The sequence below is a fragment of the Orycteropus afer genome, unplaced genomic scaffold (assembly GCF_000298275.1).
Source record: "Orycteropus afer afer isolate SDZICR_OR568_19922 unplaced genomic scaffold, OryAfe1.0 scaffold00230, whole genome shotgun sequence".
Lineage (NCBI taxonomy): Eukaryota > Metazoa > Chordata > Mammalia > Tubulidentata > Orycteropodidae > Orycteropus > Orycteropus afer.
The window spans coordinates 1073821-1091963 of NW_006921817.1; the positions used below are offsets into that span (position 1 = coordinate 1073821).

Genomic DNA, 18143 nt, shown 5'->3' on the forward strand with positions numbered 1-18143 from the left:
TTGTGGTGTTGACAAAGAATGCTGAAAGTACTGTGGACTTCTGTAAGAACTAACAAATCTGTCCTGGAGGAAGTATAGCTGGAATGCTCCTTGGAAGTGAGAATGCCCAGACTTTGTTTCACCTATTTTGGTCATGTTGTTAGAAGGGACTATTCTCTGAAGAAGGATGTCATGCTTGGTAAAGTGGAGGGTCAATGAAAGCAGGGAAGGCCCTCAACAAGATGAATTGACATGGTGGATACAGTGATGGGCTCAGGTATAGCAGGGATCAGGAGACTGGCACAGGACCAGGCAGTGTTTCTTTCTGTTTTACATAGGTCTCTATGAGTTGGAGACCACTCAAGGGTACATAACAACATCATCAGAAGAGTTTATACATGGTATCCCACACTCTGTCTAGTTTATCTAAGTTACCTTAGACATAGGAGCAATCTTAATACACAGAATTCTTAAAGCCTTTTTAGTTACAATCTGTATATGACATTTCTGATTATATTAGCTTTAATTACTAATACATTTGGAGCTCTGGTAGCACAGTGCCTAAGGCATCTTACTGCTAACCAGAAGGTTAGTGGTTCAAATCTACCAGCCACTCCGTGGAACCAAGACTGGGCTATCTACTTTCATAAAGATTTACTGCCTTGGAAACCCAATGGGGGTCGCTATGAGTCAGAATTGACTCAATGACAGTGGGTTTGGTTTTTTTTTGGACTTATACATTTAATAAACTAAGGTAAGGATTAGTGGCTTTTCAGAAAAGCTTAGATAGGTTGTAAGTTCAATTAAATTCATCTGTTACTGTTAAGTACCTCCCATACATATATACACATGCACAAGTATACATGCATATATACACAGACATTATAGGTCTGGAGGGATGAAGAAGCTCTAGGTCTAGTCTCCCAAATTCTCCAGGATTGGACAATGATTTAAGAGTAACTGAAGAAAAAAGTAACTTGGAGATGATTCTTATAAGTGGAACAAGGCTCTAGGAATTGACGGGATGCCCACTGAAATGTTTTAACAAATGGATGTCCCAACAGAGGCACTCACTTGGTTATGTCAAGAGATATGGAGGACAGCTATCTGGCCAACTGACTGGAAAAGATCCGTTTTTTTCCCATTCCAAAGAAAAGTGATCCCACAGAATGTGGAAATTATTAAACAATATCACTGATATCATATGCAAGTAAAATCTTACCGAAGATAATTCAAAAATGGTTGTAGCAGTATATTGACAGAGAACTTCCAGAGGGTCTCTGATAGTAAGAACTGGTTCATTTGCCTAGAAATTATTAGTCAGTATTCCGGTACAATCTCTGAGACAAAGTATACCAAACCATCCTAGAAAAAGAATAACTTTTAATACCTTAACGTCTTCCAGATATTCAATATCTGCAGTGCAATATCCATCCTTCATTCCTCTTTTTAGAACTCTAAACCGCTTTCCTCCAACCGTATCAACCACAGATCTTCCATCGGGTAAGAAATGCACATTTCTAATTTGTAACATACAGCCATAATCTGCAAAACTAAATGATAAGGAAGGTAGAGATAAGTATTGATTTGGGTGAAGAGAAGGACAATGTACCAAATGTGAGTGATCAACATGGTGGCATGGAAGAAGACGAAGACATAGAGAGGACATGGGAGGTGCAGACAACAAAGGTGAACCCTTTTGCACATATAGTACTACATTGTCAGTGAAGGCAAACATGGGTATACAGGTGAATAGATGGGTGGACAGGCAGAAATATTAGGTATGTCTATGTAGTGGGGAATGTATCCAAGATATGTATAGGGTTGGCAGACGATGGTTCTACAAGTGTATTTGTATGTTCTGTAACAATTCCCAGGTGTACAGTACAGCTGACAAGGGACAAGGTTGTAGTCACTTCTTGGTCATAGCCAGCTACCCAGAGGGACCAAGTAGTTGAACCTGTGGGCTCGGGGCTATAGTTGCAGGGGACATCAAGCTCAATTGCCATAACATACTACATAAAACATTGTTCCACCTCCTACTTTGGCAAGTAGTGACTGTGATCTTTAAAGCCTGCAAGCAGCCATCTAGATACAACGATGGGTCTCTCCTCATCCAGAGCAAAGAAGAATGAAGAAAATCAAAGATTCATGGAAATAATTAGTCCTAGCGACTGGTACACCATGCAATCTGCAGCCTATGTGACTATGACACCAGAAGAACTAGATGGTATCTGGGTACCACTGTCAACCACTCAGGGGAATCTATATAGGAGATCCTAGATAGAGTGGGAGAACAATGTGAAACAAAACTCAAAATCATTTGGGAAAAAAAAAAAAAAAAGACTAGGTTTGCTGGTCTGATAGAGCCTGCTGGAACCACTGAGACCATGGCCCCTAGCTGCCCTTCAGGTCTGGAATTGAACTCACACCTGTGGCTTCCAGCCAAACAAAAGACAGGCATATGAGTTGAACATTTACCTGAGGTAGATACACTCCATGGAGAGAACAATCATTGGAGAAAGAAGGGCTATTTATGCACAGGGAGACAGCTCAGGGGGCAGGAGTGCATGGAGGGATGGACACAGGGAAAAAGGTAACTATCAGGAGGAAGTAGGAGGGCTGTTGTATTAGGGCAAATTGTGGTCAATGTCATGAGACAAAGTGTATGTGAACTGCTGTATGGAAAGTGAATTTGCTCTGTAAACTTTCACCCAAATCACAATTAAAAAAGAAAAAAAAAACTAAATGAAAAACTTTGTTTAGTATTAAAGTTCAAGTACAGGCATGCAAGTGCTTAATCATATTCCAAAAAAGTTCCAGTATAAATAAAAATTTCTAACTCCACAGAAAGCATACCTATTTTGTGTGTCACTGACACACATCCCAAACTGTTTCGTTCCAGTCTGTATACTTCTTCGAATCATCAGTCTGTATCTTGGCTCAAATACATGAAGAGGGCAAGGCACAGTGGGATAGGCCATAGTGCAAACAAATATTGGAACATTCTTGGTCAAGCTAAAGAAGAAAAAGTTTCATTATTATACATCAGAACATATTACAAAATAAGTGAAGTTTACAACAGTAATGGATTAAAGTAAAATAAAAACATATTTATGAAATATATATATTATATATATATAAATAAGGTGATTTTCTTTATTCTTGGCAAGAACAAGAATCATTACTTCTTTTAAACTGACACTGATGCAGTATCTACACTAAAATGTGTTTGTGATCCTCATAATTTATAAGAGTGAAAAAAAGAGCTCTCACAAAACAAAAAACAAGAATTAAAAATACTTAAAGCATTAAAAAATTTTCAAACTCACTATCCAAAAAACAGACAGTTCAATGACAAAACATATTTTCAGATAACTAAAATGACAATCTTTTTTATTACCAGATTAGCAAAGGTTAAAAACAACAATAAAGGCAACGTCCAATTTTGACAAGGGTGGGGGATGCAGTTTGAAACAGTACAACTGTGCTACAAAAGAATTTGGTTATATGCATTAAAACTTTTAAAATGTACATCTTTTGAACCAACAGGTTCATTTTTAAAAATAATTTTTCAAGTACTATAAGAATGTTTGCTGTAGGTCTATGTTTAGTAGCCAAAACTTAGAAGGAAAAAGAGGGCACTAATAAAATAAATGGGAGCTCTGGTAGCATAGTGCCTAAAGCACTTGACTGCTAACCAGAAGGCTGGCGGTTCAAATCCACCAGCCACTCCTCGGAAGAAAGATGTGGCAATCTACTTCCATAGTGATACTGCCTGGGAAACCCAAGGAGGGGTCACTATGAGTCGGGTCTGACTCGACGGCACATGACAACAACAATAAAATAAATTATGGCCTATACACAAAATGGAGTACTCTGTTTCTTTTAAAAAACAAAGCATACCAACATTAACTTGGAAGAAAAATATTAATAAGAAAAGAGACTTTAGAATAATGTGAGTAATTTGATCCTAACTTTGTTTACAATATATTTATATACACTAAAGGCTGAAAGGGTATATGCCAGTTTAGCAACGGGGACTCCCTTTGTATTGCAAGATTATGGCTCCCTCCTGCGCCTCCCCCCAAGTCATTCATCTGTATTTTCTAGTTGTCCTTCAAAATGACCTTAAGTTACTTACGTAAAAGTAATGTTCAATAAAAACATGTTTGAAAATACAAGTACTAGTTCCTCTACTTTTTAAAATGTGGACTCCATCACCACTGAGCATTCTGTTTAGGAACATAACTGAAAAATACCTCAGTATACCTATGAATTAAGGAGCCCTCGTAGCACAGTGGTTAAGCACTTGGCTGCTAAACAAAAGGTCAATGGTTTAAATCCACCCAATAGCTTCAAGAGAGAAAAGACCTGGCGATTTGCTCCCATAAAGGTTATAGCCAAGAAAATCCTATAGGGCAGTTCTATTCTGTCCTATAGGGTCACTATGTGTCAGTACTGACTTGATGGCATACAGTAACAACCTACTTATGAATTATAGAAACTTTTAAGTGCCACTGGATGAGTCTTAAAAATAAAATAAGCAATTGAGTAAACAGCAACTCTCCTCACTTTACTATGCCATTCAGCACTGGCTACACCAGGCCTTTATGGGCAGTCAGGTGGCTTCACTGTGCTTAAGATTTCAAAAGTTTAACTGTCGCTTTCTTTTATCTAGCTTTTCTCAGTGTTGAATAAAAAGGTTCATAATCTGTACATTAGAATGTTTTCTATCAGGCATTTTTCATACATGATGAGATATCAGTCCTGTAGAAAGACATATCAGTATCAGAGTCTATAAAGGAAAGGGGGGAACTCTTGCTCCTATTGAAGGTCACTGGCCACAGAAGACATTTGATGGGCACATATCAACAAAGAAAAGTATACAAGTATAATTAATTATTTCTTAGAAATTAAAAGGAGCTCTGGTAGAATAGTGCCTAAGGCACACAACAACAGAAATTAAGAATCATAAACTGTTCAGTTTATATTTTGAAAGATAATAGGAAAAAAATGTGAAAAATAGCATATAAAAATTACAATTTTTTTTTTCTGGTGAGCCTCATTAAAGGAAAGGAGAAGAGTTAAGAAATTAAAAACCTAAGAAAGAAATTAAGAGAGACCCAAGTGACTGGTGGAAGACAGAAAGATATAAAGGGGAAGAGACAAGAAAAGAAAAATACAAGAGAGAAAGACGAACAGAGCAAACAAAACTAGGTCCAATCCACGTAGCCCCAATTAACCATTATGTCCTCTTAGCAGTGGCATGTACCATTAAATCTCATGATACCTCATAATGATTCAGGTTTTCACCTAGTGCCTAAGTAAGGCACTTGACTGTTAACCAGAAGGCTGGCAGTTCAAACTCACCAGCCACTCCTCGGAAGGAAGGTTGGGCAATCTACTTCCGTAGTGATACTGCTTCGGAAACCCAAGGAGGGGTCGCTATGAGTCAGGTCCGACTCAACGGCGCATAACAACAACAATACTAACTTTAGGAGCTCTGGTGGCATAGTGCCTAAGGCATTTTGACTGCTAACCAGAAGCCTGGTGGTTCAAACCCATCAGCCACTCCTCAGAAGGCAAGTTGGGCAATCTACTTCCATAGTGATACTGCCTCGGAAACCCAAGGAGGGGTCACTATGAGTCAGATCCCACTCGACAGCAGTGAGTTTGGTTTTTGAATACTAACTTTAAAAGACCTCTGAGTCTGGTGGCGTAGTGCCTAAGGCATTTAACTGCTAATCAGAATGCTTGTGGTTCAAACCACCAGCTACTCCTCGGAAGGAAAGCTGGGCAATCTACTTCCATAGTGATACGGCCTTGGAAACCCAAGGAGGGGTTGCTATGAGTTGGATTCAACTCAAAAGCAGTGAGTTTGGTTTTTTCTTTTTTTGGTTTGGTAGCATGGTTGATAAGGCTTTTGGCTGCTAACCAGAAGGTCATCAGTTCAAACTCACCAGCTGCTCTATGGAAGGAAGATGGGGCAATCTACTTCTGTAAAGATTTACAGCCTTGGAAATCCAATGAGGGTCGCTATGAGTTGGAATTGACTTGATGGAAGTGAGTTTGCTACCAGTTAACCTTTTCATTAACTGAAGATTAGACTCCCAGTCATGCTTTGCAATTTCAGTCTCAGGGCTCAAGATCTCACACTCCTCCAACTCTGTACTTGGCTAAAAATTCCCCTGCCAGACCAGGTCCTTTACCTTAACTGTCCTCCTAGTCCATTAACCTGGGAGCTCTGGCGGCGTAGTGCCTAAGGCATGTGACTGCTAACCAGGAGGCTGGCAGTTCAAAGGCACCGGCTATTCCTCGGAAGGAAGATTAGCCAATCTACTTCTGTAGAGATACCACCTCGGAAACCCAAGGAGTGATCGCTATGACTCAAATCCACTCAACAGCAGTGAGTTTGGTTTTTATTTTTTTGGTTATCATGATCCATGTGGGTTGCTCACATCACTATTTCCAGCTGTACCTCTCTATTCCCAATTCCACTGCCTGATGTCACTTCAGTAAATTCCTTTCCCACCTAAATAAAATACCTGCTTCAGGAAGCTGAGTCAGTAATTCCCTACAGAACATTTGGATGTTACCCAATGAACTTATAAAAAAATTCCATCAGTTGACAACACTGAACAATACCTGTTAAAAATGTACCTTTGACTGGACTAAACTGAACTAAAGATAGGATCCAGCTTGTGAGAAGGTTTCTCCTCTCTATTTTAAAGGGTGGTAATTCATAATTTGATTGTGTTAATTTTTATGAGAAGAAACTTACTGTGAGAGTTCAGCAGTTTCTTCATCATATATTTTTTTTCTCTCAGACAGCTCATCAGGCAGATACTTCACTATTAATTCTTCCAACAGCTGTGTGACACAGTACCTCCTATCTGCTAGATACTAAAAGACAATATTATTTTACAATCTGGTAATTGTTTTCCTATGGTATAAAACAGGCAAAACAGTTTAACTGAGATGTTAAAGCCTTATTACACACTTAAACAGTCAATTCTGAATTATTTTAATTAGTAAGGGAAAACATTACAATGGATGATGCTAAACAAGTAAACCTGTCTGAGGCTTTGCTCAAGAGCATTAAAACTACATGGTTGTAACCTGAATCAAGCTTAGTATGCAAGAATGTTCTTTTGCTATGATCACAAATCCTCTATTAGTGGCAATCAGCCCTGCCTCTGCCATCTCCCACATCAAAGGCCAATTGCCATCTGATACCTCTTGGGTAATTGAACTACCATTCTAACAGAAACAAAAATTAGATCAGGAATAAAGAAAACAATACATTTTGCCTTATTAAACTAAAGCAAACCTATTCCCTTTTCTTTGTTGCCAATTTCAGTGGCAAAATCTTCTGATGATTTTTCATTAAGATTTTCTTTCCACTACCACTGTCACTCCACTGTCACTCAGACCCTTATATCAAGATACTGTTGTTCCTACATGATCCATTCCCCCTAGTCTAAACCAAATAGAGCATTTATTCCATTCCCTGAATGTTCTTTGAAGAATGGTTGCCCTCAAGCATTTGTGTAATTCTTTATTCCAACCGCAAAAAGCCACCAACTCACCCCTACCCATGAAAAGCCCATCTGTCTATGGAAGTGTGGCTCAAATTTTACCTTTTTCATAAAGGCTTCCTTAATTATTTTCCTGGCTCCCTAAAGTCCCACAGCATTTACTGTCTGTGCCACGAAAAGGCATTCACCATACCATGCACATATGGACAAAGGTACATCATAGTTCTGCAATCAAACTAAAGCTTGCTTAGGACCAGGGACCAGGTCAGAATGTGTGCACAGAACTTTGGGCAAAGAAAATGCCCAATAAGTATTAATAAAAGTAGTGAGGAAAAGCTCTTGGGAGGCAACTGCAGGACAAGATAAAGAGAAGCCATCCTTTAATCTATAGAACCAGCAAAAGTAAGGGTTTGTCATTATCCAATGAAGAATAGATTAGGAAATTTAAGAAGTGGGAAAATTGGTTAGAGTAGTATTCTTCAAATTTTAACATGAATCCGAATTTATTAAAATACAGATTACTGAGATCTACCCCTGAGTTTTTGCTTTAGTGGGTTTGAAATAGGGCCTGAGAATTTAATTTCTAACAACTTCCCAGGTGATAAAGATGCTGCTGGTGAGGAAAACATACTTTGAGAACCATTGGTACCTTTGCACAGATAATCTGTGCAGAGATGATTTAAAAGTGTATTGTAAAATCTAAAAAATAGTCCACTACCATTTTCTTTTAAATTAATAAAGATGTTTTAAAATTTAACACCCATATATATTAAATTTGGAGAAATAGAGCCTCTCTCACGTTGCTGATAAGAACATAAATCTGTGCATTTAGGATGGGAAGAAGGCAATTTCTACCACCTGTACTGTGGTGGCTTGTGTGTTGCTGTGATACTGGAAACTACGCTATCAGTATTTCAAAGACCAGCAGGCAATTTGGCAATTGGTTTTAAGAGCCTTGTAAATTCATGGCCTTTAATCCAATAATTCACTTCCCAGGATTTATCCTAAGGAAATGGTCTAAGACAGAGCAGTCATTAATTTTAAATGATGTTCATTAAAGCATTATATATAGAAAAACAGAGAGCAAAACAACTCACACACCCAACAACAGGGAAACATTAAATCGCTGGAATACTGTGCAGCTACAAAAATTATGTTCTTAAGATATATTTCAATGACAAAAATAAAGTGATAAGTAGAAAAAGTATAAAACTATATGTAGAGTTAATCAATTTTATTTTCTATATTATATATCATACAAATTATATTACAAAACTTGTGTAAGATGGAAACCTGTCAGGGAAGGAAAACTAAAATATTTTCCACTAAAACAAGCTATACGAAAATGGTAAGGCTGCACCCTGTTAAAGAAAGAAGCTTGTGAGACCTGGAAAAACAAGGCAGACCCATTGAGTTCTAACTCTCACAAGTTTCACTGTATTTGGTGTGTTTTCAAGTTGGGATACAGGATAATCTTATTTTTAAACAGTATATTAGTTATAGCTTCAAATATTATGCTTAATACACTTTTCTTCAAATATTTTTAAGGTGATGAATCTATAAATTCAAAGCAATGAATCTATTAATCTGGAAAAAAAAGCATACTAAATATATTAAGAGAGTATCTAAAATATCTAGAAACACAGGAAAAAAGAGTTTAGGATATTTTATCTAAAAACATTGAGCATATTAGTTGAAAATATAACTAAGAAACTCTTTAAAAATAAGTTTATCTTACATTTCCTGACTATGTAAACATTTTATAAATGGTTTATGATTATCAAATATAACAATACACAAGCTATTACAATATCCACACAGAAATGTTTTCTACATAGGAAATAACTCCGTGCATATTCAATAACAAAATAGTTTTACTAGATTTTTGTTCATATTTGGAAGACTTTCTTTTTCTTTAAACAATCGTGTCATTACCTTCCCCAGCCAATGCTACCACTGCAGCCACAGCTCAAAACTGTAAGGCTTCAGCCTCACTCTAGCTGATTTCCAGGCACTCAGTCCTTCCATCAGTTACGCGTAATACCCACCTTGGATCTATATATTTTTCTATCATAGATTATTGGCATTAATCATTGATTACACCAGAAGGATATGCAAAGATACAGCTTTTTCTCTTCTTTCCAGCCTAGCACTTTCTAGAGCTATGCTGTCCAGTGTGACAGCTGCCAGCTAATGGCTGCTTATATTTAATTAAAATTATAAACATAGTTCCTCAGTCACACTAGCCACATTCCAAGTTTTTAATAGCCACTCATGGCTAGTGACTACTGTGCTGGACAGCATAGTTATACAGTATTTCTATCAATGCAGAAAGTTGTATTGGATAGCATTGTTCTTTCTACAGGTTAAGGGGGATGAAACAGGTCTCTAATCAGGCCTCTCACTGTGGGGAGGGCATGGTACTTGAGTATCCCCAATATCATCATCATTAACACTGAACATATCCCTGACCAGGGACCTGATCAGACTCCACCTTTTTTAAACTAAGTATACATTGGTCTCCAAAACCTCTCTTCTTCCCCTTAATCCCTTCTGTTTCAGTTTTCTGCAACCCCAGCATATGGATAGGAGCTCTGGTAGCGTAGTGCCTACGGCACCTGACTGCTAACCAGAAGGCTGGTGGTTCAAACACACCAGCCACTCCTCAGAAGGAAGGTTGGGCTTCTGTAGTGATATCGCCTTGGAAACCCAAGGAGGGGTTGCTATGAGTTGGGTACAACTCAACGGCACATAACAACAACAAGCATATGGCTAATAAAATATCATTTTCTGCCACTTGGCATATATAATGTAATACATTTTAAGCATGATAATGACTGTTTTCATGACTGAATAGAAACCAAACCATGTTGCCAAATTTAAGACCAATAAACAAATGCATATATAAATACTTACCTCTTTTAAGCTCTCTTTGCAAAGTGGACAATATGGTGTATGATCTAAACAGCGCTCAAGACAATTCTTACAGAATGAATGTCCACAAGGGGTTGTTACTGGCTCAAAAAACAACCTGAAATCAACCAAAACACTTATTAATTTTTACATCAAACTATCCACTGGAAAAATGTGAACAAACTGATAATGTTACAACAACACCAATCTCTATTTAGATAAGGAAAGAGGAGGAACTAGTAGGCAGGATAGGATGGAAGGGGCAGTGATAAATGCAATTATACCTCCTAAACTTCTTAAAATACCTTCATCAACAGAGGTACCCTGCTAAGGGCTTAGAGCTGTGCTAACTAATATGACAGCCACTAGTCACATGAGGCTATTAAGCTCTTGGAATGTAGCTAGTCAAACTGAGAGATATGCAGTATGTGTGAAATACGCACCAGATTTGAAAGACTTAGTACAAAATAAATAATGCAAAGTATATCATTACTAATAGCCTTACCAGATAAAAATTCACTAATAAGAATAATTTAATAAATATCATAATTGAATCCTAAGTAATAATCTTTAATATTATATAGTAAAACCTGTGCAAGTCAGAACCTGTATAAGGTAGAAACCTGTCTGAGAAGGAAAACTGCAGTATTTTCTATTAAATAGAGTGATGTAAAAGTGGTAAAGGTGGAAAAGTTGTGAGTCCCAAAAAACAAGGCAGTCCTAAATTCAGCTCTCCCAGGTTTCACTGTCTGTAACAGTCAAACAGTGCATAGATAGGAATCTTTACTTATATTGTAATTATTTCCTGATCCTTCCGAAGGCTAGAAACACTGGTAGATACATAAGATATGTTAGAAATTGCCTGGTCTGACCCCCTCACTTCTGAGGTTCAAAGTTAAGGGACCACCTCAGGAGGATAGCACTACATCACTAGATGAACCAGCAACATCAGACCTCCTTACTCTTCATGGAGTGTTCCTTTGACTCTACCAACCACAATTTATGTAACCGAAATGTTCTTTTATAAACATCTATCTTTTAGCATTACAAATATTCTACATAATGAAAATCCTTTTCCAATATTACTTAAAAATGATTTTATTGTTAAAATATGTAAACAAGAATCATATACATACAACACATAATTAATATTCTTACCCACAGATTTACCACCTACAGACTTTTAGTACTTTACCGTATTCCACAAACTTTTTATATATAAGCCATTTGATTCTCAGAAGACTATGATGTAGCCTATGTAAATAAGACTCCACTTTCTAGAACAGGAAAACTGAGGATCAGAGATAGTCATTTGCCCAAGGTGTGAAATGGTAGACATAGGACTACAATTCATATCTTTTGAATTTTAGTCTAGTGTCCTAATACATTATTATTGCCTTTATCTATTGCTGCATTTATATTAATATAAAATATTCATGTTTTATAAAAGTTATATATACTTACCTCATACAGAGAGAACATTCAAAATCTGAGACATCTATCAATTCTTCTGGGATGTCATGACACACTAAGGATAATGTACAGACTTCACTGGGAGATTCTATCAAAACAAATAGTTTTTTTTGTTGTTGTTAGGAAAAAAATTGAAAGGTTATTCTGAGTAAATAAATGTATTTTACATAAAAGTATAGGGAAACTTTTACCTCCTTGTTTTTTAAGCTTATTTCTTCCATCTTCATTTACAATCACATCCTGTTCTAAAAGAGACAGCTTTCTTTTCAGCAGAGAACCTTTTTCCTGAACTGAGAGTAAAGGTTCTGAGGAAACTCTTTTTAAACAATCCTCTCTGGCAGGCATTTCTGTTGAATTTATAGCCTGTGCTGACTGAGCACGGTTTAAGCTTCCTTTGACAGGTTCTGAAATGACCTCTGGAACTGCTTCATTCTATAAAAGTACAATAAACAAAAGTAACTATACTTCTTTGTTGTGTACCATTGACTCAATTCTGACTCATAGCGACCTTATTCTTTAAATAACAGAATATTGTTCTCATCAGGAACCAAACTGAAGTGAAATGTCAATGCTATCCAATGTTCATTTTAACAGCCCTAAGTTTTAGTTCCAAAACTTTGGCAAGTAAATGATTTTGTCAGTACTTATAACTGTACCAGATATTAAATGACTTATGTTATAACCAGACATAAGCCATCATGTTAGTATAGTTGCTCCTGGCCTGAGAAAACTAAAACAAATACAATGTTCTGTAAATTCTAAGAGACTAAAAGTTTTCTGGCATTCAGTGAGCTAAAATTGTGTTTAATGAACAAATGGTTTACACAAAAGGTAAATAAAAAGCTAGAGATGAAATTATATTATTTCAATATTAAACAGGTTGAAAGAGTTCCTGGGTGGTGCAAATGGTTAATGCCTTCAGCTCCTAACCAAGAGGGTGGAAGTTTAAGTCTGCTCAGAGGTACCTTGGAATAAAGACAAGGAGATCGACTTCTAAGAAATCAGCCATTGGAAACCCTGTGGAGCATAGTTATACTCTGACACACACAGGGTCATCAGGAGTCAGAATCACAGTTACTGGTTAAATACGTTAAAATCCTAAATTCTATTACAGGTAGTCCCCAATTTACAATGGGGTTCCATTCTGATGGGGTTCCATTCTGACAACTCTGTATTAAGTCGGTTCTGATATAAGTCAAATACCTCATTTTAAAAAAAAATTTCATTATTATCTTTTATTATCAATATCTTTATAAATCATATCATTGAACATCTCTAAGTGAACATCTGAGAATGAAAACATGAGCAAATTACATGTTGCAACACTGTATGCAGTACGTATTACCAAAAAAAAAGACCCAAAAAACCAGATGATCATTAAGTACAATTTGTTGTAATTCAAGTAAGTCTTAAACTGAGGACTACTTGTGCTTGAAATTAGAAAAGTAAAGATCTTAATTTGATATGCTAAATCCATGATAATCTCTTCTCATCCTTTACCTGCTCTGGGCTAACCTCACAAGGAGAATGAGATTCTTCCATTACTGAAGGAAAATCAAAAGCTTTGTTTTTAGTAGATGGTAATGAACTCCAGGAAGATTCCTTCAAGCCTTCTTTTAAGTTTTCAGGGGATAATAAATCACACAAAATCTATAAGAGAAATATTATAAAAGCAATTTAAAACAAAAGGAAAAAAAAAACACCAACAATTGCCATCAAGTTGATTTTGACTCATAGGATGATGAAAGTAATAGGAAATATAAAAATATTTGGTCCAGAATATCTTAATGTAAATTTACCTAATATTTTAAGAATTTTCAGAAAGTTTGTAGTAGTAGACATTATTTTCAGTGGGCAAGGGAAGAACATATTAGATAATCCAATTAATAGATAACTGCTTAACTAAAGTAGTTGTCTTGAAAAAACAAGAGTAGCCATTAGCTATGGCAGTTGCAAGAGAAGCAACAGAGACTACCAGATTTAACAGTGTCAAATAGCCTCAAAGAAATGAACTAAGTTTTAAAGGAAGGAATGGGAGTAGTTGGATTGGTAGCCTGAGAAGGTATTCAAGGTAAAGGATGGCCTTTTAATACGATGATTGCGGAGGGTGGGGGGGTGGGGGGTGGGAAGAGCTCTTAAGAGAAGCAGAAAATACCTCTGCCAAATGATGTACAGTTTATACTAATGGTGTATTTTAAGGCTGTACTTAGAAGTGTTTATGTAAACTAAAGAACTTGGGCCTCTAACTAAAAATCTTAAAAAATTTCTTATATTAACATTAAATTTAGTTTCTCACTGAACAACTAACCTGCTGGGGAAGTCTATACTACCCAGCACTTGACTGGAAGCACCAAAGGGCACCTGCCTACATAACAGCTGCTAAACTAGGAGATAGTTGCAACATCAGAATTTCTGGGTGCTTACAGCAGTAATACACCTAACACTCTGAAAAAAAAACAGAGAAAGAGTAGGTAAAGATAGGGGAAGACTTAGTTAGAAGGAAATAAAAGGGAGTCTGATTTTTCGGTTGTCAAATAAGCAGAATACTTTTTAAAATATAAATTTGAAGATGTGTTTTATAATTTTTGATCTATTGTTCAAATACATAAATCTTGGAATAATTTATGATTCCTCGCAAGGAAATAAATTCAATTAAATAAAAGTATGCATTCCTGTTAGGTGTTCAATCAATACCCTATTTAGTGAACACAGATTTAAAGTACATGTTTTTACATTTCCTGTTTTTTAAAAAGTAAGTATTAATCACATACCCACCCTATAACCCAGAAACACAACTTTGTTGCTGTTGTTACGTGCTGTCGAGTCGGACCCGACTCACAGTTACCCCTCCTGGGGTTTCCAAGGCAGTATCACTACGGATGTAGGTATTTTCCAAAAAGATATTAAAACATATGTCCACATAATTACTTGTATGACAATGTTCACAGAAGCTTTATTAATAACAGTAAGAAACTAGAAATAAGCCAAATGAAAATCACTTGGTGATTATCACTAACTATGAATACTACAAATTATACGATGTTCATAACAATGGAATATAGAGTCCACAGTAAAACAGAAAAAAAATTACTACATACCTAAAAAATTATTATGTTGTACAGAAAAAAAAAAAAAGCCAGACACAAAAAGAGTACATATTGTGTGATTCCATTAATGTGGGTTTTAGAATAGGCAGAACTAATCTACGGTGATAAAACTCAGAACAGTCCTTGCCTCTCGGAATAGAGGTGGAGGATTTATAGGAAAGGAGCATGAGGGACATTTTAGGGTGATGGAAATGTCCTATGTCTTATTTGGGATGCCGTTACATGGGCATACATATTTCCCAAAGCTCAATGAACTGTAAAATATATACACTTTTTTGGATGTAAATTATATCACAATTTATAACAAAGTAGATGGGGCAATCTACTTCCATAGTGATACTGCCTTGGAAACCCAACGAGGGGTTGCTATGAGTTGGACCTGACTCGATGGCAATGAGTTTGGTTTTTCGGTTATTACTATGGAAGCAGATTGCCCAATCTTCCTTCCGAGGAGTGGCTGGTGGGTCTGAACCGCCAGCCTTCTGGTTAGCAGTCAAATGCCTTAGGCACTATGCATTTGTAAAAAGATCTGTGTGGTAGCCTTGCTTTGAATTATTAGTTTGTAAACGGATTACCTTTTCTACTTCTAGCTTTGCAGGTGCAAAATCTTCATCAAGGGCTAAGCACTGAAGAAACAGTTGTAAGGCATCACCTAAAAAACCAGCATCACGGAGTATTTTCCCTTTCCTGAAGTAGACCTTTAACAAAAGCATACAAACAAAACTTTTATTGACAGAACTCTTTTAAAAAAATCAGTAGCAAGTAAAGAAAAAGATGGTCCACTCAGAAATGCTGTTTTTGAAACTCTGAATGACTTTGCGGAACCCAAAGATTCAGCTATATCCACATACTGGTGTCAAGGCTCAGACAACAGGTTAGCCAAAGTTGCACAGAATATCAGAGCTTGGTAAGATCAGAAATACCATGTTTCCTCATTTTTAAGATATCACTGTTGAAAGATGATTGAATTAATAACAGCTGTTTGGGAGAAAAGGAAATAATATATAAAATATACGCTGACATTAAGACAAATCATGATTAAAGAAAACACTAAAATGTGAAAAAACATTTATTTTAAAATCAAGGTAATAAGGTGAAAGTCTTCCAGATGATTAGGGATTGCATGTTTGTCTGTTATTTTTTCAGAAAGTACTTACAGATATGACACTTTTCATCTATACATTTCTGTAGTTTCTTTTTCTCCTTCATGACATGAGTTCAGCTACAACAAAAATTGGTATCCTACTAATTATTTTTCCTGAACCTGAAATTCAATTTGAGAGTCAGTTCACTATCTTGAAACAAACTGTCAACTGGTAAGTTTTCAGTGTGTCTCAGTTTTATAAGTATTAGTGTTAAATAATATCAGGAGTCTAAGAATGTTCTATTTAAACATAATTCAAATTTTTTAGCTACATTATAAAAGGCTGGAGAAAACACATTCCAATTATATCATTTCAATCCAAAGAACTCTTTCCCTTTTAAACATCATCCAACTTTGAAAGCTATGCATACAGATTATTTGCCTTCTTATTCTTTGTATATATTTGCTAGGCACTAACCAGTCATGCCATCATGTTGTTGTTTTGTTAGGTACCATCGAGTAGTCTCCGACTCATAGCGACCTTATGTACAACAGAACAAAACACTGCTCAATCCTGTGCCAGCCTCACAATCCCTGCTATACCTGAGGCCCATCACTGCAACCACTGTGTCAATCCATCTTGTCGAGGGCCTTCCACTTTTCTGTTGACTCTCCATTTTACCAAGCATGATATCCTTCCTCCAGGGAATGGTCCCTTCTGAGAACATGACAAAGGAGGTGAGATGAAATCTGGCCATTCTTGCTTCAAGGAGCATTCTGGCAGCACTTCTTCCAGGACAGATTTGTTTGTTTCTTTAGCAGTCCATGATACTCTCAGTATTCCTCACCAACACCGTAACTCAAAAGCATCAACTCTTCTTCGCTCTTCCTTATTTACTGTCCAACTCTCACATGCACATGAGGCAACTGAAAATACCATGACTTCAGTTGGGCACACCTTAGTCTTCAAAGAGACATCTTTCCTCTTGCAGCAGATTTGCCCAGTGCAATAAATTATCTGATGTCTTGACTGCTCCTTCCGTCGGCACTGATTGTAGAACCAAGTAATATGAAGTCTTTGACAACTTCAATCTTTTCTCCATTCATCATGATGCTGCTGATTGGTCCAATTGTGAAGATTTTAGTTTTCTTTATATTGAGGTGTAATCCATACTGCAGACTGTAGTCTTTAAACTTCATCAGAAAGTGCTTCAAGTCATCCCCACCTTCAGCAAGTAAAGTTGTGTCATCTGTGTATCACAAGGTGTTAATGAGTCTTCCTTCAATCCTGATGCCATGTTTTCTTCATATAGTCCAGCTTCTCAGATTATTTGCTCAGTATACAGATTAAATAAATCTGGTGAAAGGATGTAACCCTGATGCACTCCCTTCCTGACTTTAAACCATGCAGTATCCCCTTGTTCTGTTCAAACAACAGCCTCCTGATCTATGTACAAGTTCCTCATCAGTATCAATACAATTAAGTGTTCTGGAATTCCCATTCTTCTCAATGTTATCCATAATTTGTTATGACCCACACAATTGAATGCTTTTGCACAGTCAATAAAAACATCTTTCTAGTATTCTTTGCTTTCAGCCAAGATCCATCTGACATCAAATATGATATCCTTCATTCCATGTCCTCTTCTGAATCCAGCTTGCATTTCTGGAACTTCTCTATCAATATACTGCTGCAACCGTTTTTTAAATTATCATCAGTGAGATTTTACTTGGGTGTGATATTAATGACATTATTCAATTTCCACATTCTGTGGGATCACCTTTCTTTGGAATGGGTACAAATATGGATCTCTTCCAGTCAGTTGACCAGGTAGCTGTCTTCCAAATCTCTTGGCATAGCCAAGTGAGTAACTCTAGCGCAGCATCCGTTTGTTGAAACGTCTCAGTGGGTATTCTGACAATTCCTAGAGCCTTGATTTTTGCCAAATCCTTCAGTGCAGCTTCAACTTCTTCCTTCAATACCATTGGTTCTTGATCATATGCCACCTCCTGAAATGGATGAACATTGACCAATTCTTTTTGGTA

The 18143-nt window shown here is 36.7% G+C and overlaps 1 protein-coding gene across 1 annotated transcript in view; it reads right to left on the reverse strand.

Moving 5' to 3' along the window:
* Positions 1 to 18143, reverse strand: part of LONRF1 (LON peptidase N-terminal domain and ring finger 1) — a 67345-nt gene that overhangs the window by 13917 nt on the left and 35285 nt on the right. Inside the window, exons 3-10 of the mRNA XM_042782055.1 lie at positions 15589 to 15711; positions 13407 to 13556; positions 12098 to 12338; positions 11898 to 11961; positions 10437 to 10551; positions 6764 to 6885; positions 2839 to 2997; positions 1370 to 1532 (exon numbers count right to left, since the gene is read on the reverse strand). Of these exons, the coding sequence (XP_042637989.1) occupies positions 1370 to 1532; positions 2839 to 2997; positions 6764 to 6885; positions 10437 to 10551; positions 11898 to 11961; positions 12098 to 12338; positions 13407 to 13556; positions 15589 to 15711 (1137 nt within the window). The remainder of the gene's footprint in view (positions 1 to 1369; positions 1533 to 2838; positions 2998 to 6763; positions 6886 to 10436; positions 10552 to 11897; positions 11962 to 12097; positions 12339 to 13406; positions 13557 to 15588; positions 15712 to 18143) is intronic.